The 17,723-nt window shown below is 44.0% G+C and overlaps 1 protein-coding gene across 1 annotated transcript in view; it reads right to left on the bottom strand.

Moving 5' to 3' along the window:
* Positions 1 to 17,723, bottom strand: part of SYT9 (synaptotagmin 9) — a 184,990-nt gene that overhangs the window by 31,449 nt on the left and 135,818 nt on the right. The window contains exons 4-6 of the mRNA XM_003781061.2: positions 16,843 to 16,963; positions 14,883 to 15,054; positions 12,667 to 12,796 (exon numbers count right to left, since the gene is read on the bottom strand). Coding sequence (XP_003781109.1) covers positions 12,667 to 12,796; positions 14,883 to 15,054; positions 16,843 to 16,963 — 423 coding nt within the window. The remainder of the gene's footprint in view (positions 1 to 12,666; positions 12,797 to 14,882; positions 15,055 to 16,842; positions 16,964 to 17,723) is intronic.

Here is a 17,723-nt window from a genome sequence, read left to right as displayed (position 1 = left end):
AACACCCTTTCCCTTCCTTGACATTCTGTAGCTCAGTCAGCAGCAGGACCATCCATCTGTCCAACATGCAGGCCTGGCTATCATCCTGACTCCTCCCTCTCCCTGACCTCTCACTCAGCTTTGGCTCATGAACCTTCCCAAGTCCATTCTTCCCTCTACTTTGGTCCTCTTTAGGCTGGAGTGTAGCCCATCTGACCGCTGCAGCTGTCTGCCTCCAGAGCCTCATCCCTCTCGTCCAGATGGTCAGTGTGATCCTTGTAAACCATCCATTAAAGCATGCTGCAGCTCTTCTTAAAATCCTTCTAAAGCTCTCTTACTGGCCCATGAGAAAGTTGAAACTCTTCATCGTGGTTGAACAAAACTTTCCCTCCCTTCTGGCCTCACTTCCATGCGCAGGTACCGAGGGTTTCAGTCATCTGAACTCCTTGGTGCTCAGGTGCCAGCCCACCTCTTTCACACCTTTATACCTTTGCACATGTTGATCTTTCTTCTCAAAAGTCCCTTTTTCTTTGCTCAGGGGGAGAATTCCTACTCATTTCCTCGCTTGGTCAAGTGAGGTCCGTGCATGTCTCTGGTCGCCACCCACTCTCCTATGGAGGGGTGGCAGTGCTGTCATCTGTGCTCCCATGCAAAATCAGAAAACACCAATTACACCTGATGGTATTACACTGCGACAAGTTGCTGTCAGAGTCCCTCTCCTCCCACTCCTGGCAAGCAGGTACTGTCATCATCCCTGCCTCTGCAGCTGTTAATGTATTACCTGGTACCTGGCAGGTGCCAAGGAGCTGGGGTGGAACCAGCAACATCTGGGAACTCCTTCATGGCAGTCATGCACAGCTCCACCAAGAATTGCCTCTTCCTTCTGTGACTTTGCACAGTTTTTCTTTTAATTGTAAACACACAGTTGGTGTCGCTACACTATTTAGCCTAAGCACAGCATAGCTCCAAACCAGAAGATTAAATATCTGTGGTAAAAATAATTTATTTGTGTTCATGCAAATGTAGCAACACAAGGCATGTAACATTCTATGTAGGGAAGCTAAGCCAAGGGATGGTAGCGATTCCTGGCAAATATATGATGAACAGCTTAGAATTCTTGGTCTTTCAAAGAAAAAGCATTCTGGGTAGCGCCCAAAATGTGTGCAATGGGTCACGTTCCCACACTTGCCTCTTAAGACTCCCATACTGGATCAAAATTACACTGGCCATTTTGAAAATGCATATTAGACAGTGTTTTTCATGCTGTGGACAGTGGCCCATTATGGGTCTGTGAAATCAGTTTAATGGTTGTGACCAGTATTCTCTTTTTTTAATGAAATAAAAATTTTTAAAAATCAAAGTATATCATATATATATATTATTTCGTGGAATTTCTGATTCAGTTTTCTCTCTCTTCCCCATCCCCGTGTGTGTGTGTGTGTGTGTGTGTGTAGTGATATAAAATGTATTTCTTAAAGTACCTCAGAGCCAAGAACACTGTGGCACATTGCTCTATTTCATGTATAACTGGAACTTACTGAAATACTGGGCTACACCTTACATTCGTGACACCAAAGTCTCTGCGTAGCACTGGAAATTCCAAAAGCCAGTGAAATGAGAAATGAGAAACACGGAATATCCCTGGAAATGTTATTCTGATTTGAGCACTGGAATAGCACCATCAAAAATCCGCTACTGAACAGCCTGGCTGGAGTTGTATTTTCCCGGGATCTTAATTGGCTGCAAAAAGGAAACAAACGCTTGTTGAACATTGTTCACTGCCAGACACTATGCCAGGTGCTTGCGCGTATATTCTGTTCTTCGCTCATCCACACACAGTTATTTAAAACTATGTACTAATATTCCGTTTTACAGAGAAAGAATCTGATCCCTAGAGAGATGAGGTAATTTGCTCAAGTTTGGCAGCTCTAAGTGGCAGAGCTGGCATTAGGCTTCTCTTCCTGTGAGACATTGGAGACAACCCCACAGCTGGGGTTAGTCCACCAGGAAGTTTAGCTGCATCATGCCTTCCTCTTGGAGTAAATGATCTCCCGCTCCTCAATTTTTATCTGCTTCGATCACAGGAGCTCTTGCATTTATCTGTTTTAAGCATTCAGTTTTCAAATTAGATTTGACTTCTGGATGTTACTGTATTAGACAACTAATCTAAGCCTTTATGTGTATGTTTGTGTTTGCTAAGAGCTAACTTAAATTTGTATATATCCATATATATATATATATATATATATACACACACAATGGACTCTCCAGTGTGGAGCCAGACTCAGCAAGTTCTCAATTTACAATCCAAATGCAAATTCATGTCAACCCTACTGAAAATACTGTCCTCAAGTTCCCCTCTCCCAAGGCCACCAAATTCCTTTTCCTGTGCTGGCTGCTGCATCAACACTTTTCTCTCTTCCAACCTCGTCTTTCTTCAACTTCTCCAACCATTGGAGGAAGCTTATAAAATGACTCAGTCCCACTCAGTAGCTACTTAGCAAGACATACCTTAAAAACAGAGACCACCAAATGTTCTCTGAGCATGGAGAGGGTGGGGCTAGTGGAGGAGGCTCAGTTCTTAACTTCCAAGCCCTCCTCTCTAGGATGGGAATGGATGAAGTCTTGAATTTGGTCCAGATCTGTTTCCCCTTTAATAGTTCTAGTTCGCCATTATTCCCTGGCTTGTATGTCCTCTTCTGGTCTTTGTAACTGATTTCTAATCAAGGAGTTTTATCAGTCTATGCCTATAATTGCTTGAGGATTCTCATTTAATGTTCCGAGACCATCCATCTCAACACAGGGCTCAGTTCTGTATAACCAGTGTCATGCTGTTATTAATACGGCCCCTTGTACTGCTACTGAAGAAGTTCATACTCAGCAGGACAGTCTCCTGGGAACCCACACTTTCAAACATAATCTGTAAAGACAGTGAAGGGAGCTACATCTGTGCTTGGGGACTTTAGAGGATTATTGGCTTGAAGCAATAAGAGGAACATCTGGGCTGAGTAGTCCTCGAAGACTCCCATGTGATTCAAAAGTCCTTTTCTTCCCTATTATTCTCTCTCTTGCTTTCAAGTATCTCCTCTGCCAGCAGCAACTGGAGCTAAAAGAGATTTTTCTATAACAGAGAGCAGCTTTCTCAAGGCCTCTCCTATTAACTCTTTTATGTCTGCTCCTATGAGAGATACAGAAGGGCTGGGGTGGAGATGATGGTGCAGGATGAGTGATGATTTCTGACATAAATTCTGCCTGGACTCACACCCCGTGATTGCTGGTCATATCCCTCATTTTTCCCCTTGTTACCCTGAAAGCATGGGATTTTTCTGAGTTATTATTTCTTTTTCCACAATGTCCATGGATCCTCATTCATGAGATAAGATTTGCTTTCAAGTAGGCCCATGTTCACATGACATGTCGGTTCCACACTTGACGGGCAATGGATGTGTCACATTATCTGTCAGTAATGGATAAAAGCCATCAGCCCTAACCCTGGGAATACTTTCTGCAACTTTAAGGAACATAAAGCATAAAATACAAGTGAAAGACCAGATTCTGTCTCCCTGACTCCTGAGTGCAATGTTGACATCACCCTGTAGTTTCAAGGTGGAGAAGCAGAATGACTGTCCTGCAGCTGCCTGGCCATGCGCTGGGGTGCTGCGATCTTCCATAGTCAAAGGGTCTTACTCATCAATTCATTCGTGGACCTTATGTGCTGAAGTGAGTCCAACTTCCACACCCTTCACCTCCACCACTAAGCTGACTCAGACTGCCAGGCCAGGAGCCTCTAAGCAAGAGCTCTCCCATCACCCTTTCTAAAACCAGAAGTCCATCTTAATCCCTGCCTGGCTCTTGGTTCCTTCATTAGAAGCCACCACTGCCACTCACTGTCATGGTTCCACTCACTGTCCCTGTATAGACGCTTCCAGAACTAGGACAGGAATGCTGAGCATCCACATTCATGGGCCAGCTGCAGCCAGGTCAGTCCTTGTCTCCGCTTGTGAGATGTGTTGCCTGCTCCAACTTAGCCTTATTTCTGGATGTGAGCCTGACTCCAGTCAGCAAGGAGGATGTCTTAGGCTGAGTAATTTATAGGCAATAGAATTTTATTGCTCATAGTTTTTGAGGCTGGGGAGTCAAAGATCAGGGCACTAGCCATTTGGTGTCTGGTAAGGGCCAGCTCTCTGCCTCATAGCTGGCACCTTCTTGCTGTATCCTTATATGGTGGAAGAGGCAAACAAGCTCTGTGGGCCCCCTTTATTAAGGGCACTAATCCCATTTATGAGGGCTCTGCCTAATTGTTTCCCATCTCTTAGTACTGCCACGTTGGGGATTAGGTTTCAACATATGAATTCACACTACAGCATTTTCACATTTTAAAAAAATTTATAGGCAACTGAATTTCTTTGGATGACATTTACTTTTATGACCTTTTCTAGTAAACTTTGTTAATCGGAACACTTACTATCAATATGTATTTAAGTATGCATCATTCAGATCCTCAGTTATGTAGGGAAAAAAATCCTCCTCCCAGACTATCAGAGGAGGGTGTGGTTCTTTCAAAAGTGGCATAAACCATTCTGGTTCATTTCATCTGTGTGGAAAGAATCAGTCTATTGTGCTAGCAGCCACCTCTGAATGCCATTCCTGGAGATGGAGACAGATGACAGTTCAGGCCTATTGCCATCTTCCTTCCTATTTAATAACTATTCAAGTGTGCACCAGGGATGCTTCAGGGTGCTGACCACTGGAACAAGGTCATTTGTGAATAAGAGGAGAGTCAAATTCCTGTTGATTTTCTCTTCAAGCAGAAATGTTATCTTCTATCACATTGTTGTTATCTTTTATACCTCTAGTGTTTACCCTGAATACTCCCAGGTTTTGTATGATTGCTATCTCTACAGAGCTTTAGGAAAGTCACTCATCCCAGATGAAGATGACAAGTGCCTAGCATCCTTCTTTTCTGCAGATAATTCAATACAAGAAAGGAGACTTGTTTGGGGACGTGTGCATGGTCTTGGCTTTGTTTGCTGGCCATTCCCTGTACCAGCTGGAAACACAATGCCCCACTGACACTAATCATGCCTGCCTGTCCATACAGCATTCTGGCCACTTGTATCAATTGGCACTAATCCTAACAGGTTTGTTAATGGTTTTCAGATCCCAAACATGTACTATATTTGTATATTCTTTGCAGTCAGTGGCCCCTGCAGGGGTTTATGGACACTGGCATGCTAAATCTCACCATTAGAAGTAGTTTGTTTTTTTTTTAATTAAAAAAATTCTCAAAATGAAGGTGCTTAATTTTGTCCCCCCTCCATACAAACAACAACAACAACAAAACTCTCAAAACTTTTCCCACTATTTTTCTCTTATCTTCATAGGTAGGTGGAGCAAATCATTACCTTGTATGAAACTACTACTATGGATACTGGAATATTTCCTTGGCAAGAAAAGGAAAAGGGTTAAAGTCTTGTTCCCTGGCTTGGCGCCTGTGGCTCAAGTGGCTAAGGCGCCAGCCACATACACCTAAAGTGGCAGGTTCGAATCCAGCCCGGACCTGCTAAACAACAATGATGGCTGCTTCTAGTATTTGTGTGTTTATGTGGCGGGCGCCTGTAGTCCCAGCTACTTGGGAGGCTGAGGCAGGAGACTCGCTTGAGCCCAGGAGTTGGAGGTTGCTTGTGAGCGTGATGCCATTGCACTCTACCCAGGGGGATAGCTTGAGGCTCCGTCTCAAAAAAAAAAAGTCTTGTTCCCTCCCAACCAGTTGTCACTCAGGGTGCAGCCATCTGCTACTCATCACTAGGGTCTCTATGTGCTTCCTGCAGAGCCCTGGGACTGGGCCACCCTCATCCAAGGAGGACCCTCATGATTTATTAACAGGCTTCAGTTGTTTTGACTCACACTACAACTATTTTTCAGTTGTATTCAAGATGTAAAGCCACTGTCATCAGATAAAAGTTAATGGGAACCAGGGAGGAAAAGACCCCTTTACATGTCTTTTTTTCTAAAAGGAGAAAAGGTGATTAAAACTTAGAGCTTAATAAGGGCCATCTCCATTTGAACAGTCTACAGCAAATTCATTCTCAGTACCTTTTACACCTTGGCTGAAATAACTTTTACTTTGTCCTCCACTGAATGAGGAATTCTCCAATACAATTTGTTTCATTACATGTCTCATTCATTCAATTACTAATTATTTTCATTGTCTGTAAATCATATTGTCCATGCGTTGAATTAATGCCATGTATTTCCGCAAGCTGAGGGCAGATAACACAAGGTAAATGATCAGCTAGTCCCCTATGAAACAAGAGTTTCAGGCCTTGTTGAAAAAAAAGAGACACTTCGAAATTCCAAATGTTTCCTTTACATGTTGAAAAGAAATCTCTGAGATCTGGACCTAAGTCATGGATAAAAAGGAATCATGCTAAGATATAAAGGAAGTTTCCTCCAGAAGGGAAGAGGAAATAGTCTTTGGCAGAAGAAATATAGACATGGGATGGGGCAAGGTTCTGATGTCACCCTTCAGGCTTGAAACACAAATTTGGATCGATTGAGGAAGGAGCTGAAGACAAATGTGTCCCCTGGGCCAACTCTGGCCAACATAGAAATGGCCATGTAACTCTCCCAGCCTGAAGAGGGCATCTATAATGGCACTGAGTGTCCTGCAACACTGTATGTCTCCAAATGCCTGGAGGATATGAGAGGGTTTCTGAGGGTTCCAGTATGTGGAGAAGTGACTCTGACCAGGGATGCCAAGAGCTTCTCTCAAGCTGAGCATCCAAAGGGAGGTGCCACAGCCCTCAGAGTTCCACGAGGCTGTCAAGAGACAAGTAAGGCTCCTCAGCCTTTGGGCAGCCAAGCTCCAGAGTGGCAATCCTCTTGCCAGGTCTAGGCTCAGAGTTATACCTGCAAAGAGCTTTGGTAGCAGAGGCAGCAACTACAAAAATCTGATGCCCAGAGACAAGCTAGACAGTATGTCCAGGGTCAGCCAATGTCATGAGGGCCCTGGTGTTTCCCTGTACCTACACACTAGCCTAGGTAAAGAGAGAAGATGCTTCCAGATAAAAGAGAAAATAGTTCTAGTAGGGAGTTTGAGCCTTACATATGACTATTTATCCTAAATAGACCGAGATAACCTGGAAAAGATGAAGAACCATTAATTAACAAGGCAAAGTTAATTCTTTCCCCCTCCCTCAATCCTGCCAAGATGGTACCTGTTTCAGATAATAAATAAATTTACATTTTTTCACTATTGTACTTTAGGTGTTTCTTATTCTCTTAGTTCCCATCCATAGCAAATATTTTGTTCTCTGAGGCCTTAAGATGTGAGATGTTATGCTGGACTGTGGGAAAGCATGTCACACAGGGCATGGGGGACACTGCACTGACATGTGGCCTCCCCATCCTGACCCTCCCACTCTATGCTGTCCTCTGACACACTTCTGCTAAGGTTGTTTACCAGTTCTTAAGCCACTCCTGTAGAGGGCAGAGCACATGATTGCCAGCCCTAGTTCACACCATCACAGGGGACTGCAGTTTATTGTGCTTTTGAACATGCAGTCCTGGGTGCCTTAATGCTTGTCGAGGGGCAGTCCTTTCTAGAGCTTTCCTTATCCTATGTTTCAGTCCATGCTTTTTTCTTTTCCGTCTCAGTTGCCTTCATTGTTAGTCTAGTTCTCAAAAGGACCCAAGCCCTGACACACTCTCAAATCCATCTGATGAGAACCTGACCTCCTAATTGGCCTTTTCCTGTCACCCCCTCCTTTCTGGAGAATCTTTCCTTTCCTAAATCTGTGGTGAATAACAATTTGGTCACAGTGCTAAAGCCTCTTACTCCTTCATTTCAAATTTTGGGAAGCAGTCATATTCATGTTAGACAATTCTGTCCTGCCAGGACCCTTCCAAGAAGTCTACTTCCAAACTCCTGCTGCAGTAGGCACCAGGTCACATTTCTAGGACTCTAGACCTACAACAAAATAGACCAGGGGTGGTCACCTAACCAAATCTTGGGTGATCAGACGTTTTCTCTTGGGCATCTGTGGATCTCAAAGACTCCAGGTAGGTTCTACTGAGTACTTGATAATGGACAAAGATAGTCTGAAGGGGCTGCATGTAAGCTCCGGAATAAGTTTGCTTAACTGATGTTTGCTGTAGCTCTACAGCTCTAAGTTTACACTTTTTAGGAAACAGAGGGAGATAAATCAGGACTCTGCTCATGCCAGGACATGCTGTTCCATAACTGCCCACTGGTTATGCTGGGAGTTATATAACCCTAAGTTACAGGGGGCAGCAGGTTCAATGAGCTGGTCCCAGCAGAGAGCCAGATGGGGGCAGAACCCTGTTGGCCTTATGCACCTGTATGTACAAAGCCTGAGCATGCAGGAAGAAAGACTTATCCACAGACAAGCACGTCTTGAGAACACTGGCGTTTAGAATCCTACAAGTTGGCCAATCAGGACAGTGCTACTGTGATCTTTACTGTATTTTATGACTGGATTATCTTTCTTGTAAAATTTGATTTAACCAAATTGTGTCCTTGTCCAGTCTTCCTATCAAACTAAGTGGACAATTTGTTCATGTAGACGTGATACAGGACTGTCTACAGCAGCAAGAAAGCCTGGAACTATTTTCTGTCATCTTCTATGAGGCTCACGATGTTGGTTAGCTCAAATTCCAGGAGGGAAGAAAGGATTTAGCCAGGCCAACACCATCGTCTCTTGGCTATACAGAGGAGGGTGCTGTGGCAAATGAGTCCTTAGAGCCCTGACATCTCCTGAGGTCCCATGCAAGGGACACTTGTAACCCTAATTCCCAGGCCGCCTGCATTGGGGGAGTTTTCACGGCTTTCTGAGCCTTTGACATCATAAATAGTCACGGGAGCCATATTGGCTGACCTTTGAGTGTGCAGTGAAGCTATCCAGAATCCCTGCGAGAGAAACGGATTTTTTAACTCACTGGCTTTGAAGACTCCATCTGCCACTTGCCCTGGAAAGTTCAGGGCATATTGGATGCAACCTGAGCAGGCTGCCAGTTCTCTGTAGGGCTCAGGGTTCCATCCTAACCTGGTCCTTCAATCCCCAGCTGTGAAGAGCTTCTGCCAGGCCAGCTTCTCTATATACTAAACCCCAATCCCCTATTATTCATTGTCTCTCCCTCTCTCCATCTCTTTCATACAAATACATGTGTGTATGCACATACATACACATTTATCAAAAGCACTGGAATTTAATTGCCAATTTTGTTTTGAAGCAAACATTTAAAAGGTTCTTAGAAAGTGTAACAGCAGCTTATCGTCAAGGCTAAGGAAAAGAGGAAACGGAGCAGAACTTAAATATGTGCATTTATGTCCAGCTACATCTTAAAGGACCCCTCCCCCCAGTCTGAGATGATGGCCCCCTGGAGTGCAAGGGGGGGAGATCCTCAGTCTTTCTCCTATTCTTCATGACAAACATTAGGCACGATATCTCTTTGTGTGATACAGTCTCATTGGAACCCACAGCAACTCCTTTTTACTGAGCATCTATAATGTGCCAGTCATGGTTTCACATATAATCCTCACCATGCCTCTTGTGGGACAGGAACTTTATAGATGAGAACACTGAGATTCAGAAGGAGAAAAACAAACAACTAGTAAATGGCTGCACAGGGATGTGAATCTAGGTCCATTCGATTCCAAAGTGAATGTTTCCAGCAGCTCTGGCAGTGGCCTTCTCCGTCCTTGCAGCCACTAGCAAAGCATACCCTCCCCAATAATGCTTTTCATCTCACCTGGTACCATTGTCCCAATTCTGCCAGGTACATGTTTATTTTTAAAAGGAAAAGTATTGCCTCCCCTTCAGGATGGATCTGGAGTCTCAATACTTCAAAGAGACAGGAAGCAACAGGGAAGGGGCAGCCTCCCTTCGTTTCCCCTTCGTATAAGGGGCTCAGGCATTTCATTTCCTTAGTTCTATTGTAACAGTTGAGAAATGACCAATGTATTGGCCAAAGTAATTTTAGGTGCTATAACAAATGACTTCCAAGCTTCAGTGGTTTAACCCTGAAGATATTTATTTCTTCACTTACATAACTGTTGAACACACCTTTGCAGAAAGCTGAGTACTGGGGGCTTAAGAGCCATCTCTCAGGGCTCGGCGCCTATAGCTCAACTGGCTAAGGCGCCAGCCACGTACACCTAAGGTGGCAGGTTCGAATCCCCAGCCCGGACCTGCCAAACAACAATGACGGCTGCAACCAAAAAATAGCCGGGCGTTGTGGCGGGCGCCTGTGGTCCCAGCTACTTGGGAGGCAGAGGCAGGAGACTCGCTTGAGCCCAGGAGTTGGAGGTTGCTGTGAGCTGTAATGCCATAGCACTCTACCCAGGGGGACAGCTTGAGGCTCTGTTTCAAAAAAAAAAAAAAAAAAAAAAAAAAAAGAGCCATCTCTCAAATGGGGAAAGTCATACCACACTTCTTTCTCAGCATTGAAGAAAGGAGCCTCCAAGGCCTTCTCTCTGTGCTCTGTGCTCTCCTTTGTGTTAATACACACAGACACGGACGCTCAAGGCCCAGTGTGTACTGCCCTGCCCAGAGACACCCCCCAGCTGAGGTCACTGAGAAAGAACTGCTTGTGCAAGAGGAGACCGGGCTCACCTCTCAGCCCCACTCCATAGCTCTCATACTTACGCCTTTCCCATTTCCTGTTTTCTGAGAAGCACAGAGCTTTAACACTCTTTGACACTCCCAATTACATATAAGGATTCAAGTCAGCAATGACGTAGATGAGGGCAAAAAAGTCTATTACAGCTGCTCTAACTGCCACTGCTAGTGACAGGTATGGACAGTTTAATGAGCCCACAGATGGACTCCTTAGAGAATTCCACCAGGAGCTGAAGAAGTGAGGTGCAGTTCAGGACGCATCAGTCCCAGCTTCTTCTCAAGTGGCTCATAGATCCTGTGAGTCTCCCTTAGGGATTAATTTTGAGTCCAGAAAAGAAAGAGTCTTAGCTTCCCTGGCCCAGAGGCAGAACTGTCCCTGGGGACCTGCAAACTAGGTGTGCTAGCCTTTCCTCGGACACACCCAGCGACTCAATGCTTAGTTTCCGTCCCTAATCCTAGTCTCACCCTCTTTTTCCTGCACCATCTTCAATAAAGGAGATGTCCCTTTGTCCCCAGGCCTGGATTTGGGCCTCTCTGCCTCTCCACAGATTCCTTTCATGTTTACTTCAACCAGATTCACCCAACTATCAATGGCAGAGGAGTCCACACTGGGCGAGGCTCTGGTCCCAGCTTCTCAGGATGGTTTGCAGGGAATGCAGCTTCCTGCCTGCAAGGGGAAAAGTTCCTGGAATCCACGTGCCCTTTGTAAATACCTGCTCCCTGCTTTCTGGCTTTCCTACTCCAGGTTGCTCAGTTCTCTACTTCCCCAGAGCAGGAGGGAGAGATGTTTCATAGATAATCTCCTCTAAGCAAACAAACACCTCTGTCCTTTGTGCTCTGGCAGCCCTTTCTATGGTTGCAAATACTTACACCCGTGCACGTTTATATGTCATCTTCTGCCTCTGTTATGGTCTTATATTCTAAGGGAAGGGACAATTTCTAATTCACCGTGTATTTTATGTACCTATGATGGCATTTGATCCTAAGAAATGTTAGTTAGTGAGCATAAATTAGTTTTGAGAGAATGAGTTAGTAAATAAGAGTGAATCAATGAACAAAAATAAATGGGCGAGATGGAATGAGAGGTAGGTGATAAAGGAGGGAATGAGAGAATGAAGGTGTGAGTAGCAGAATTATGGCCATTTGCCCCAGGTATCCACTCTCCCCTTCTTCCTTTAAGACAGAATCTTGATTTTTTAGTTCGGTATATTACAACCCAACAAAAAGCATACATTTCCTCCTCTCCCCTGCAACTAGACATGTCCACGTGACTACGTTTTATGACTAAATTACATGTAAGTAACAGTGTTGTATGAAACTTCAAAGAGAATCCTTAAAAGGGAATGTGTGTCCTTTTGTCTCTTGCCCTTTTATAGCTTTTTATGGCATGGAAGACATGTTGACAGTTGAAGCTTAGCAGCCATACTGCAGAATAAGGTGACTTCAAGGGAAAAAAAAAAACACATTAGGACAGTGAGGCAGAAAGTCAGAAAAAGTTTAGGTCTCTGTTGGTTATAGAACCACCCTACATACCCCAGACCTCCTTCATCTGGACCTTTTGTGTACAAGAGAGAAGTATATGGGCATTTCACTTGTTGTTTTGTACTTTGTTGGTTGAGGTTTTTGTTATATGTAGTTGAACTCAAATTACAGGTGAGTGTCAGAGCCAGTCCTAGACTCCAGGCCTCTTCTCTCCCAGTCTCACATTCTTTCTTGAGTCAGGCTCAAGTCATTCTATGAAGACTTGAAACTCCACATTCTCCCAGATTCTGCATATGCCCTCCAACTTGCCAAGCCAAAACAAGAATCAGAGACTCTTCATCTTTTTATAAGACAAGTCAAAGTGTTCAAAACCTACCAGACTGGTAGGAAGCATAGATTTGACTCAGACTGAATGCAAGCCCCAACAACCCCAGGAAATGAACCTGGGAAACCACCTACGACCACAGATCCTGGTGCACTCACACTTTTTGCCAGGTCCTGCATTTCAACAGTAAAGTATTTACTGCTCTGTAAAGTGAAGCATGTGGGCATAAGGTCTTACCTCTACCAGGGAATGCCAGTGTGCAATGGGCTTCCGAGGGTATGACAACATTTCACTCCAGTGGTCTCTGCCCAGTCTCTCAGCCTCGTTGCCTACTTGACACACGCCGATGATCTCATTGTGACCTACACTGTGAAAATGGCCCACAATAGTTTTTTCTTAAAATTTTGGTATAGAAGAGCAACAGCTACTCAATTCAATTGGAGAATTGGGGAAGTGGTTGTTTTTTTATTCCTCATTTAAAACTATAGGACAACCAAGCTTAATAGCCAATAGAACTTGGGGTCCAATATCGTACATCAGCTTTCCTAACAATGACATAGTCAGCTTGTTCCTAAGAACTCTAAGCTCAAAAAACTCTTGATGCATGTTAAGGGTACCACCTCTCTTTTTGCAACCAGGTTGGCCTCCAAATCCATATAATGGAAAAGAAGCCATCTGAGAGGAGTTTCTTGCACTAATGGCTGCTCAAATTTTCACAGAAGGCAACCAAAGGATGAGTGAGGGAGTAGTTCTGTGTTTGGAAACCACAGGTCTTAGGGATACAAAGGGGCAGAGTGGAGAAGCCTCCTGGGTCTTCTGCTCCCATCTCCTTAGAGAACATTATTGCCATTTCATGCCCTTCCCTCTTCTCTTCCAAGCTGAGTTTTGTTTCTTTAACACAACTTAACTTCCCTGCTGTAGAACAATATTTAACTCCTTTAACCTTACAGCTAATACTTCTAAACCTTTCCCTGGGTGGGTCCCTTCATGGATTCTTTCCTTGGTCCATTTTTTTTTTTTCCGTAGCAGTTTTTCATTAAAAGTCCTTTGTTTAAGAGATATGGCCCATTCATTAACTCTGTGGGATTCAAACTCATACACTTTTTCTCTTTCTTTTTCCTATCTCATAAAGATAAGTCATTTTTCTACTTGTTTGTGAGGCATAAAGGTGGGAAGGTAGTGTGAAGGATGTTTGAATCTATGCTTATCAAAATCAGATGCATGCAGTAGCCCCATGAATTGTGCCTTGGATTTTTCTGGACCAGATTCATGAGTTTACTGAGAATTAAATTGAGGCAGAGCTCATATAATCAGATTTGTCGATGTAGGAAACTTGGCAATAGCTTAAAATTTGCTGGCCTAGGTTTCCACAGTTGGTGGGCAATGTGCCCTCCTGGGGCCTGACACTGTTGGTGTTGTTTTTTGCCCACAGGAGATGGGACAAGGTCTACTGCGCAGCATGGGCTGTCACACTCATGGGCAGCTGAGCCAACCCACGTGCTCCCCAGGTTGGAAGACGGTCATGCTTCATGCAGGCATCTGCTGGAAAGAGTGTTCAGGTCACTGAAGCTGCCTTACTGACATTTCAGAGGTATGTGGGAAAATTTTCAGCTACAAAGGATATTTGTAAGATTATATTAGAAGTCAGACTAATTTTTTTATAATTGTGCCCAGACCATGTGGGAGGTTTCCAATTAAAAAGAGACTTTGCATTTCATTCTAATGACTGGTTTAACATGTATAATTCCCTGTTGGTGCTTCCTTTGCATATTAAAATGACTGTTTTTCAAATCTGTCCTTTAAATACACAATTGGCTACAATGCAGGCTATAAATATCTCTTCTGTGCTGTATTAATTAAAAAGTCGAGCATCTTATACATTTTAATGTATCTTGTCATCCATATTGATTCTAGCATTTCCAAGAGAACATTTCTGTGTTTGCTTTCAGACTTAAGCGGATGGAAATGATCTTTATTAAACATATTTTGAGAAGGAAAAAGATTGAAGTTATGTATTTAGAAATGTTGATGGTCTGGCGAAAGTAATCATTTCTGCTGTTTTGAGTGAAATCTTTCCAGTGAAGGGCAATCAGGATGTCCCAAAAGAAGATAAGCCCTGTGGGGCTGCAGTTCCCCACGCTGAGATTCTAGGAGGTGTGCAGAAGTAAAAGGGGGATGAAGTTGGGAGGGGGAGAGGATAGAGGAGAAGAAAGAAATAAGAAAGAGAGAGGAAAGAATGGGACTGCTGAGATGCACTTTGGCATCTGACTCTATAACATGGGTTGGCATGGGTTGGAAGTGACTCCTGTCAGTTGGCTTTCCATATGCTGTGGGTTTAACTCATTTCCTGTGGCTTGGGACACAAGTTAAGGAGCTGGGACTGTTCTCTCCCTCTCTGCCCTCCCAGCCCCAGGCACAGCACTTGCATTTAGAAAGAGCTCCAGGTATCTCACCGGTCGTAGTCCATGACCGCTATGGATAAGTGGATTTGGTCAATGTTCTCAGGAGGGACATCAAAGACTATGGCTTCATTGTAAACAGGATTCAGTGTGTTCCTCTTGGTGGACGTTTTCCTCTTCTTCAGCCGTCTGCCATCACACATCAGTGAGACTTTCACATACGGATCTGCACAGACCATGAGAAGCAGGAGTACCATGAGGATACATGTAGATGTAGGTCAGAGGTTATGTCACAGTGAGTTTTTAGGGACTAGCGTGTATAGTTGCCAATGGACTGGTGTTTGGGAATTTTCATTAATATGGTTAACTCTGGGCAGTGACCAGAGTTAAGATAATTAAGTCTTTCGTTTAAGAAAAAGCACAGGACGTTGTCTCCTCAAAAATATCTGAAAGTTAAAAATAGTGTGAAAACATCTGTTACTGAATTAGAAAACATTCCAGCTAGAATTCAAAATCTGCCTGGCTTAACAGGAAGAGAAATGTATAGGCACTTCCAAGGCTTGGGAAATAGGCCTCCCAACTCTGAGCCATCTCAGGGAACTTTTTCCCAAAGATCAGGTCTTTAAGAAAGGAAACTCCTAGAGCCTTAATATGTCTGAATTCCCAGAGGACAGGGAGAATGTCTGGGGGTGAATTTCCTTAAGCATAGGGACTGCAAGCCCCCAGAGTGGCCTATGATCAGGGTTGGAAAAGGAGAAGCAGTTCAACTTTTCAGGGAGAGAAAGGATACAGCCTTGTTGTGGTGCAACACTGTGATGGAGTGACAGTGGCAAGGATGCCCTCTGCTCCAGACAGGGTACATCTTACCCTACCAGCTACCTCATTATCTTCCTGTTCAGAGGGTTGTTCTCCTTCTCTCTTCACCTGCATAACCCACATTGACCATGTTTTGTACTATGCACTGTCTAGAAGGGACTGAGAGGGCCAGAGGGGCCACAACTTTTTCTTTTCTGCTTAGAAAAACACACTGGAGTGTAAGATGCAGAATATAATTGCATCTGATATTCTTTGAGTTTGGTGACTGTGAGCCAGTGTGCACTGGGGGTGTTTTGTGATCACATTTGGGGACCCCCTGCAGAGGCTGCTTGTGAATTTGCATAGTAGGAACTGCATATTGAGGCTTTTTTTTTTAGAGTTTACAATTTAAGTGTCCATGCTTGATTGTCTGGAAAAGCCAAAACTGCATAGTTGACTTTATTAAGAAGAGAAGGTTGTCTTCAACCTTCAAGAAGCTTGGGATGGTGATATCTGAGGAAGAACCCAATCAGGTAAGCTATACAAGCATGTGCAAACTGTAGGCCCAATTGATAATTATGGAAGAGAGAATATAGTCATCTCTCCATAGCCACAGGTATTAGATACCAAATCCAGATGCTCATGTCCCTGATATAAAAAGCTGTGGTATTTGCATAGAACCTCCCCACATCCTTCCATATACTTTAAATCATCTTTAGATTACTATGGTACCTAATACAATGTAAATGCTATGTAAATTTTTGTTGTACTATATTGTTCTTTAAAGTTTGTATTACTTTTAAACTGTTGTACTGTAAATTTTTTTTCTTTCCTTGAATATTTATGATACACAGTTGGTTGAATCTGCAGATGTGGAACCAGCAGATACGAAGGGCCAATAATAATAATGATAATAGATAACAATATGTAGCATTTAATATATACCAGCCACTGTTTTTGTGGCTTTATATGTATTAAATTAATCTTACAATAGTCCAATGAGCTAGCTACTATTACCTTCATTTTACAGAAGGGAATCTGAAGTCCAGAAAGGTGAGGTGATTTGCCTAAGGTCACACAGCTTTTAGGTGGTAGCAATGGGATTAAACCTAGGCAGTTTGATTCCAGAGTCAATATGCTTTATTACTCTACTAGACAGTTCATAAGTTACTGCTATGTTAGAACCTTAGGAGGACATGTGAATTTGAGAATTTCCCACCTGATGCGCCAGTTATGTCCATTGCCTTTAAATTTCTTGCTTTTATAATGGTAATAGTCAGCCTGCCAGCCGTGGGAAGATAGCAGAGGGAAAACATCAACTCTCCCAGATCCACGTTGTCCTGTTGAGAAAGCACAAAGTGACACATGAGGATGTGTCTCTAGCCTGCTGTGCCGGAGGCTCAGCTGCAGGGCAGCACTGGAAGTGACCACACAGCTCCTTTGGCTCAGCTCAGCTCACTCATAGCTCATGATTGTTCCCTTCATGTCAGTCACATGGGGAAGAACAAATCCCTGCACTTGATAAGTGCCTCAGCACACTTCTAGATGGCCAGGCTGCGAGGCCACGATGCATCCAGCCACAGGCAGCCCAGCACAGCCTCACACAGTCTGTGAAGCCCAGGGCCCAGCCCCCAGGGCAGGAGTCCCGACCTAAGCTCCAACAATCTCCATGGAGCCCCCTTCATGGCTCCATTCATCCCTACTGCAGTCCATATAGAGCCTCCAAGACGAAGCTATGCAGAGTGGCACCCGGTGACCCCACACATTCACCTGCTTAGTCCCGAGGAGACCACACACAGAGAGAGAAGAGTAGAGATGAGGATCCCCAGACACCACTGCCTGCTCCAGGGGTCCCCCCTTGTGCAGATTCTCCCTTCCTTAGCCTCACCTTTAAAGAGCCCCATTTCTCCTGCCGTTTCCCCCTGCTGAGGACCCTATCTCCTTGGACAGTGTGCAACCCTTCAAATAGGTCAGGAGACACGATTCTCTTTCTCCTTTTTAGCTCAGGGACAGTGTAACCGAAAGGAGAAAAAAGCCATTTCATTTAGTTTTAATTTCTGAGAGGTACCTGAGGTTATCGAGCTGGGTGCCTGTGTGTAA

The sequence above is a fragment of the Otolemur garnettii genome, unplaced genomic scaffold (genome assembly GCF_000181295.1).
Source record: "Otolemur garnettii isolate 467f Iridium unplaced genomic scaffold, OtoGar3 scaffold00001, whole genome shotgun sequence".
NCBI lineage: Eukaryota > Metazoa > Chordata > Mammalia > Primates > Galagidae > Otolemur > Otolemur garnettii.
Note: the sequence above shows the minus strand (reverse complement) of the source record. Positions and strands in the feature narration are given on the sequence as shown.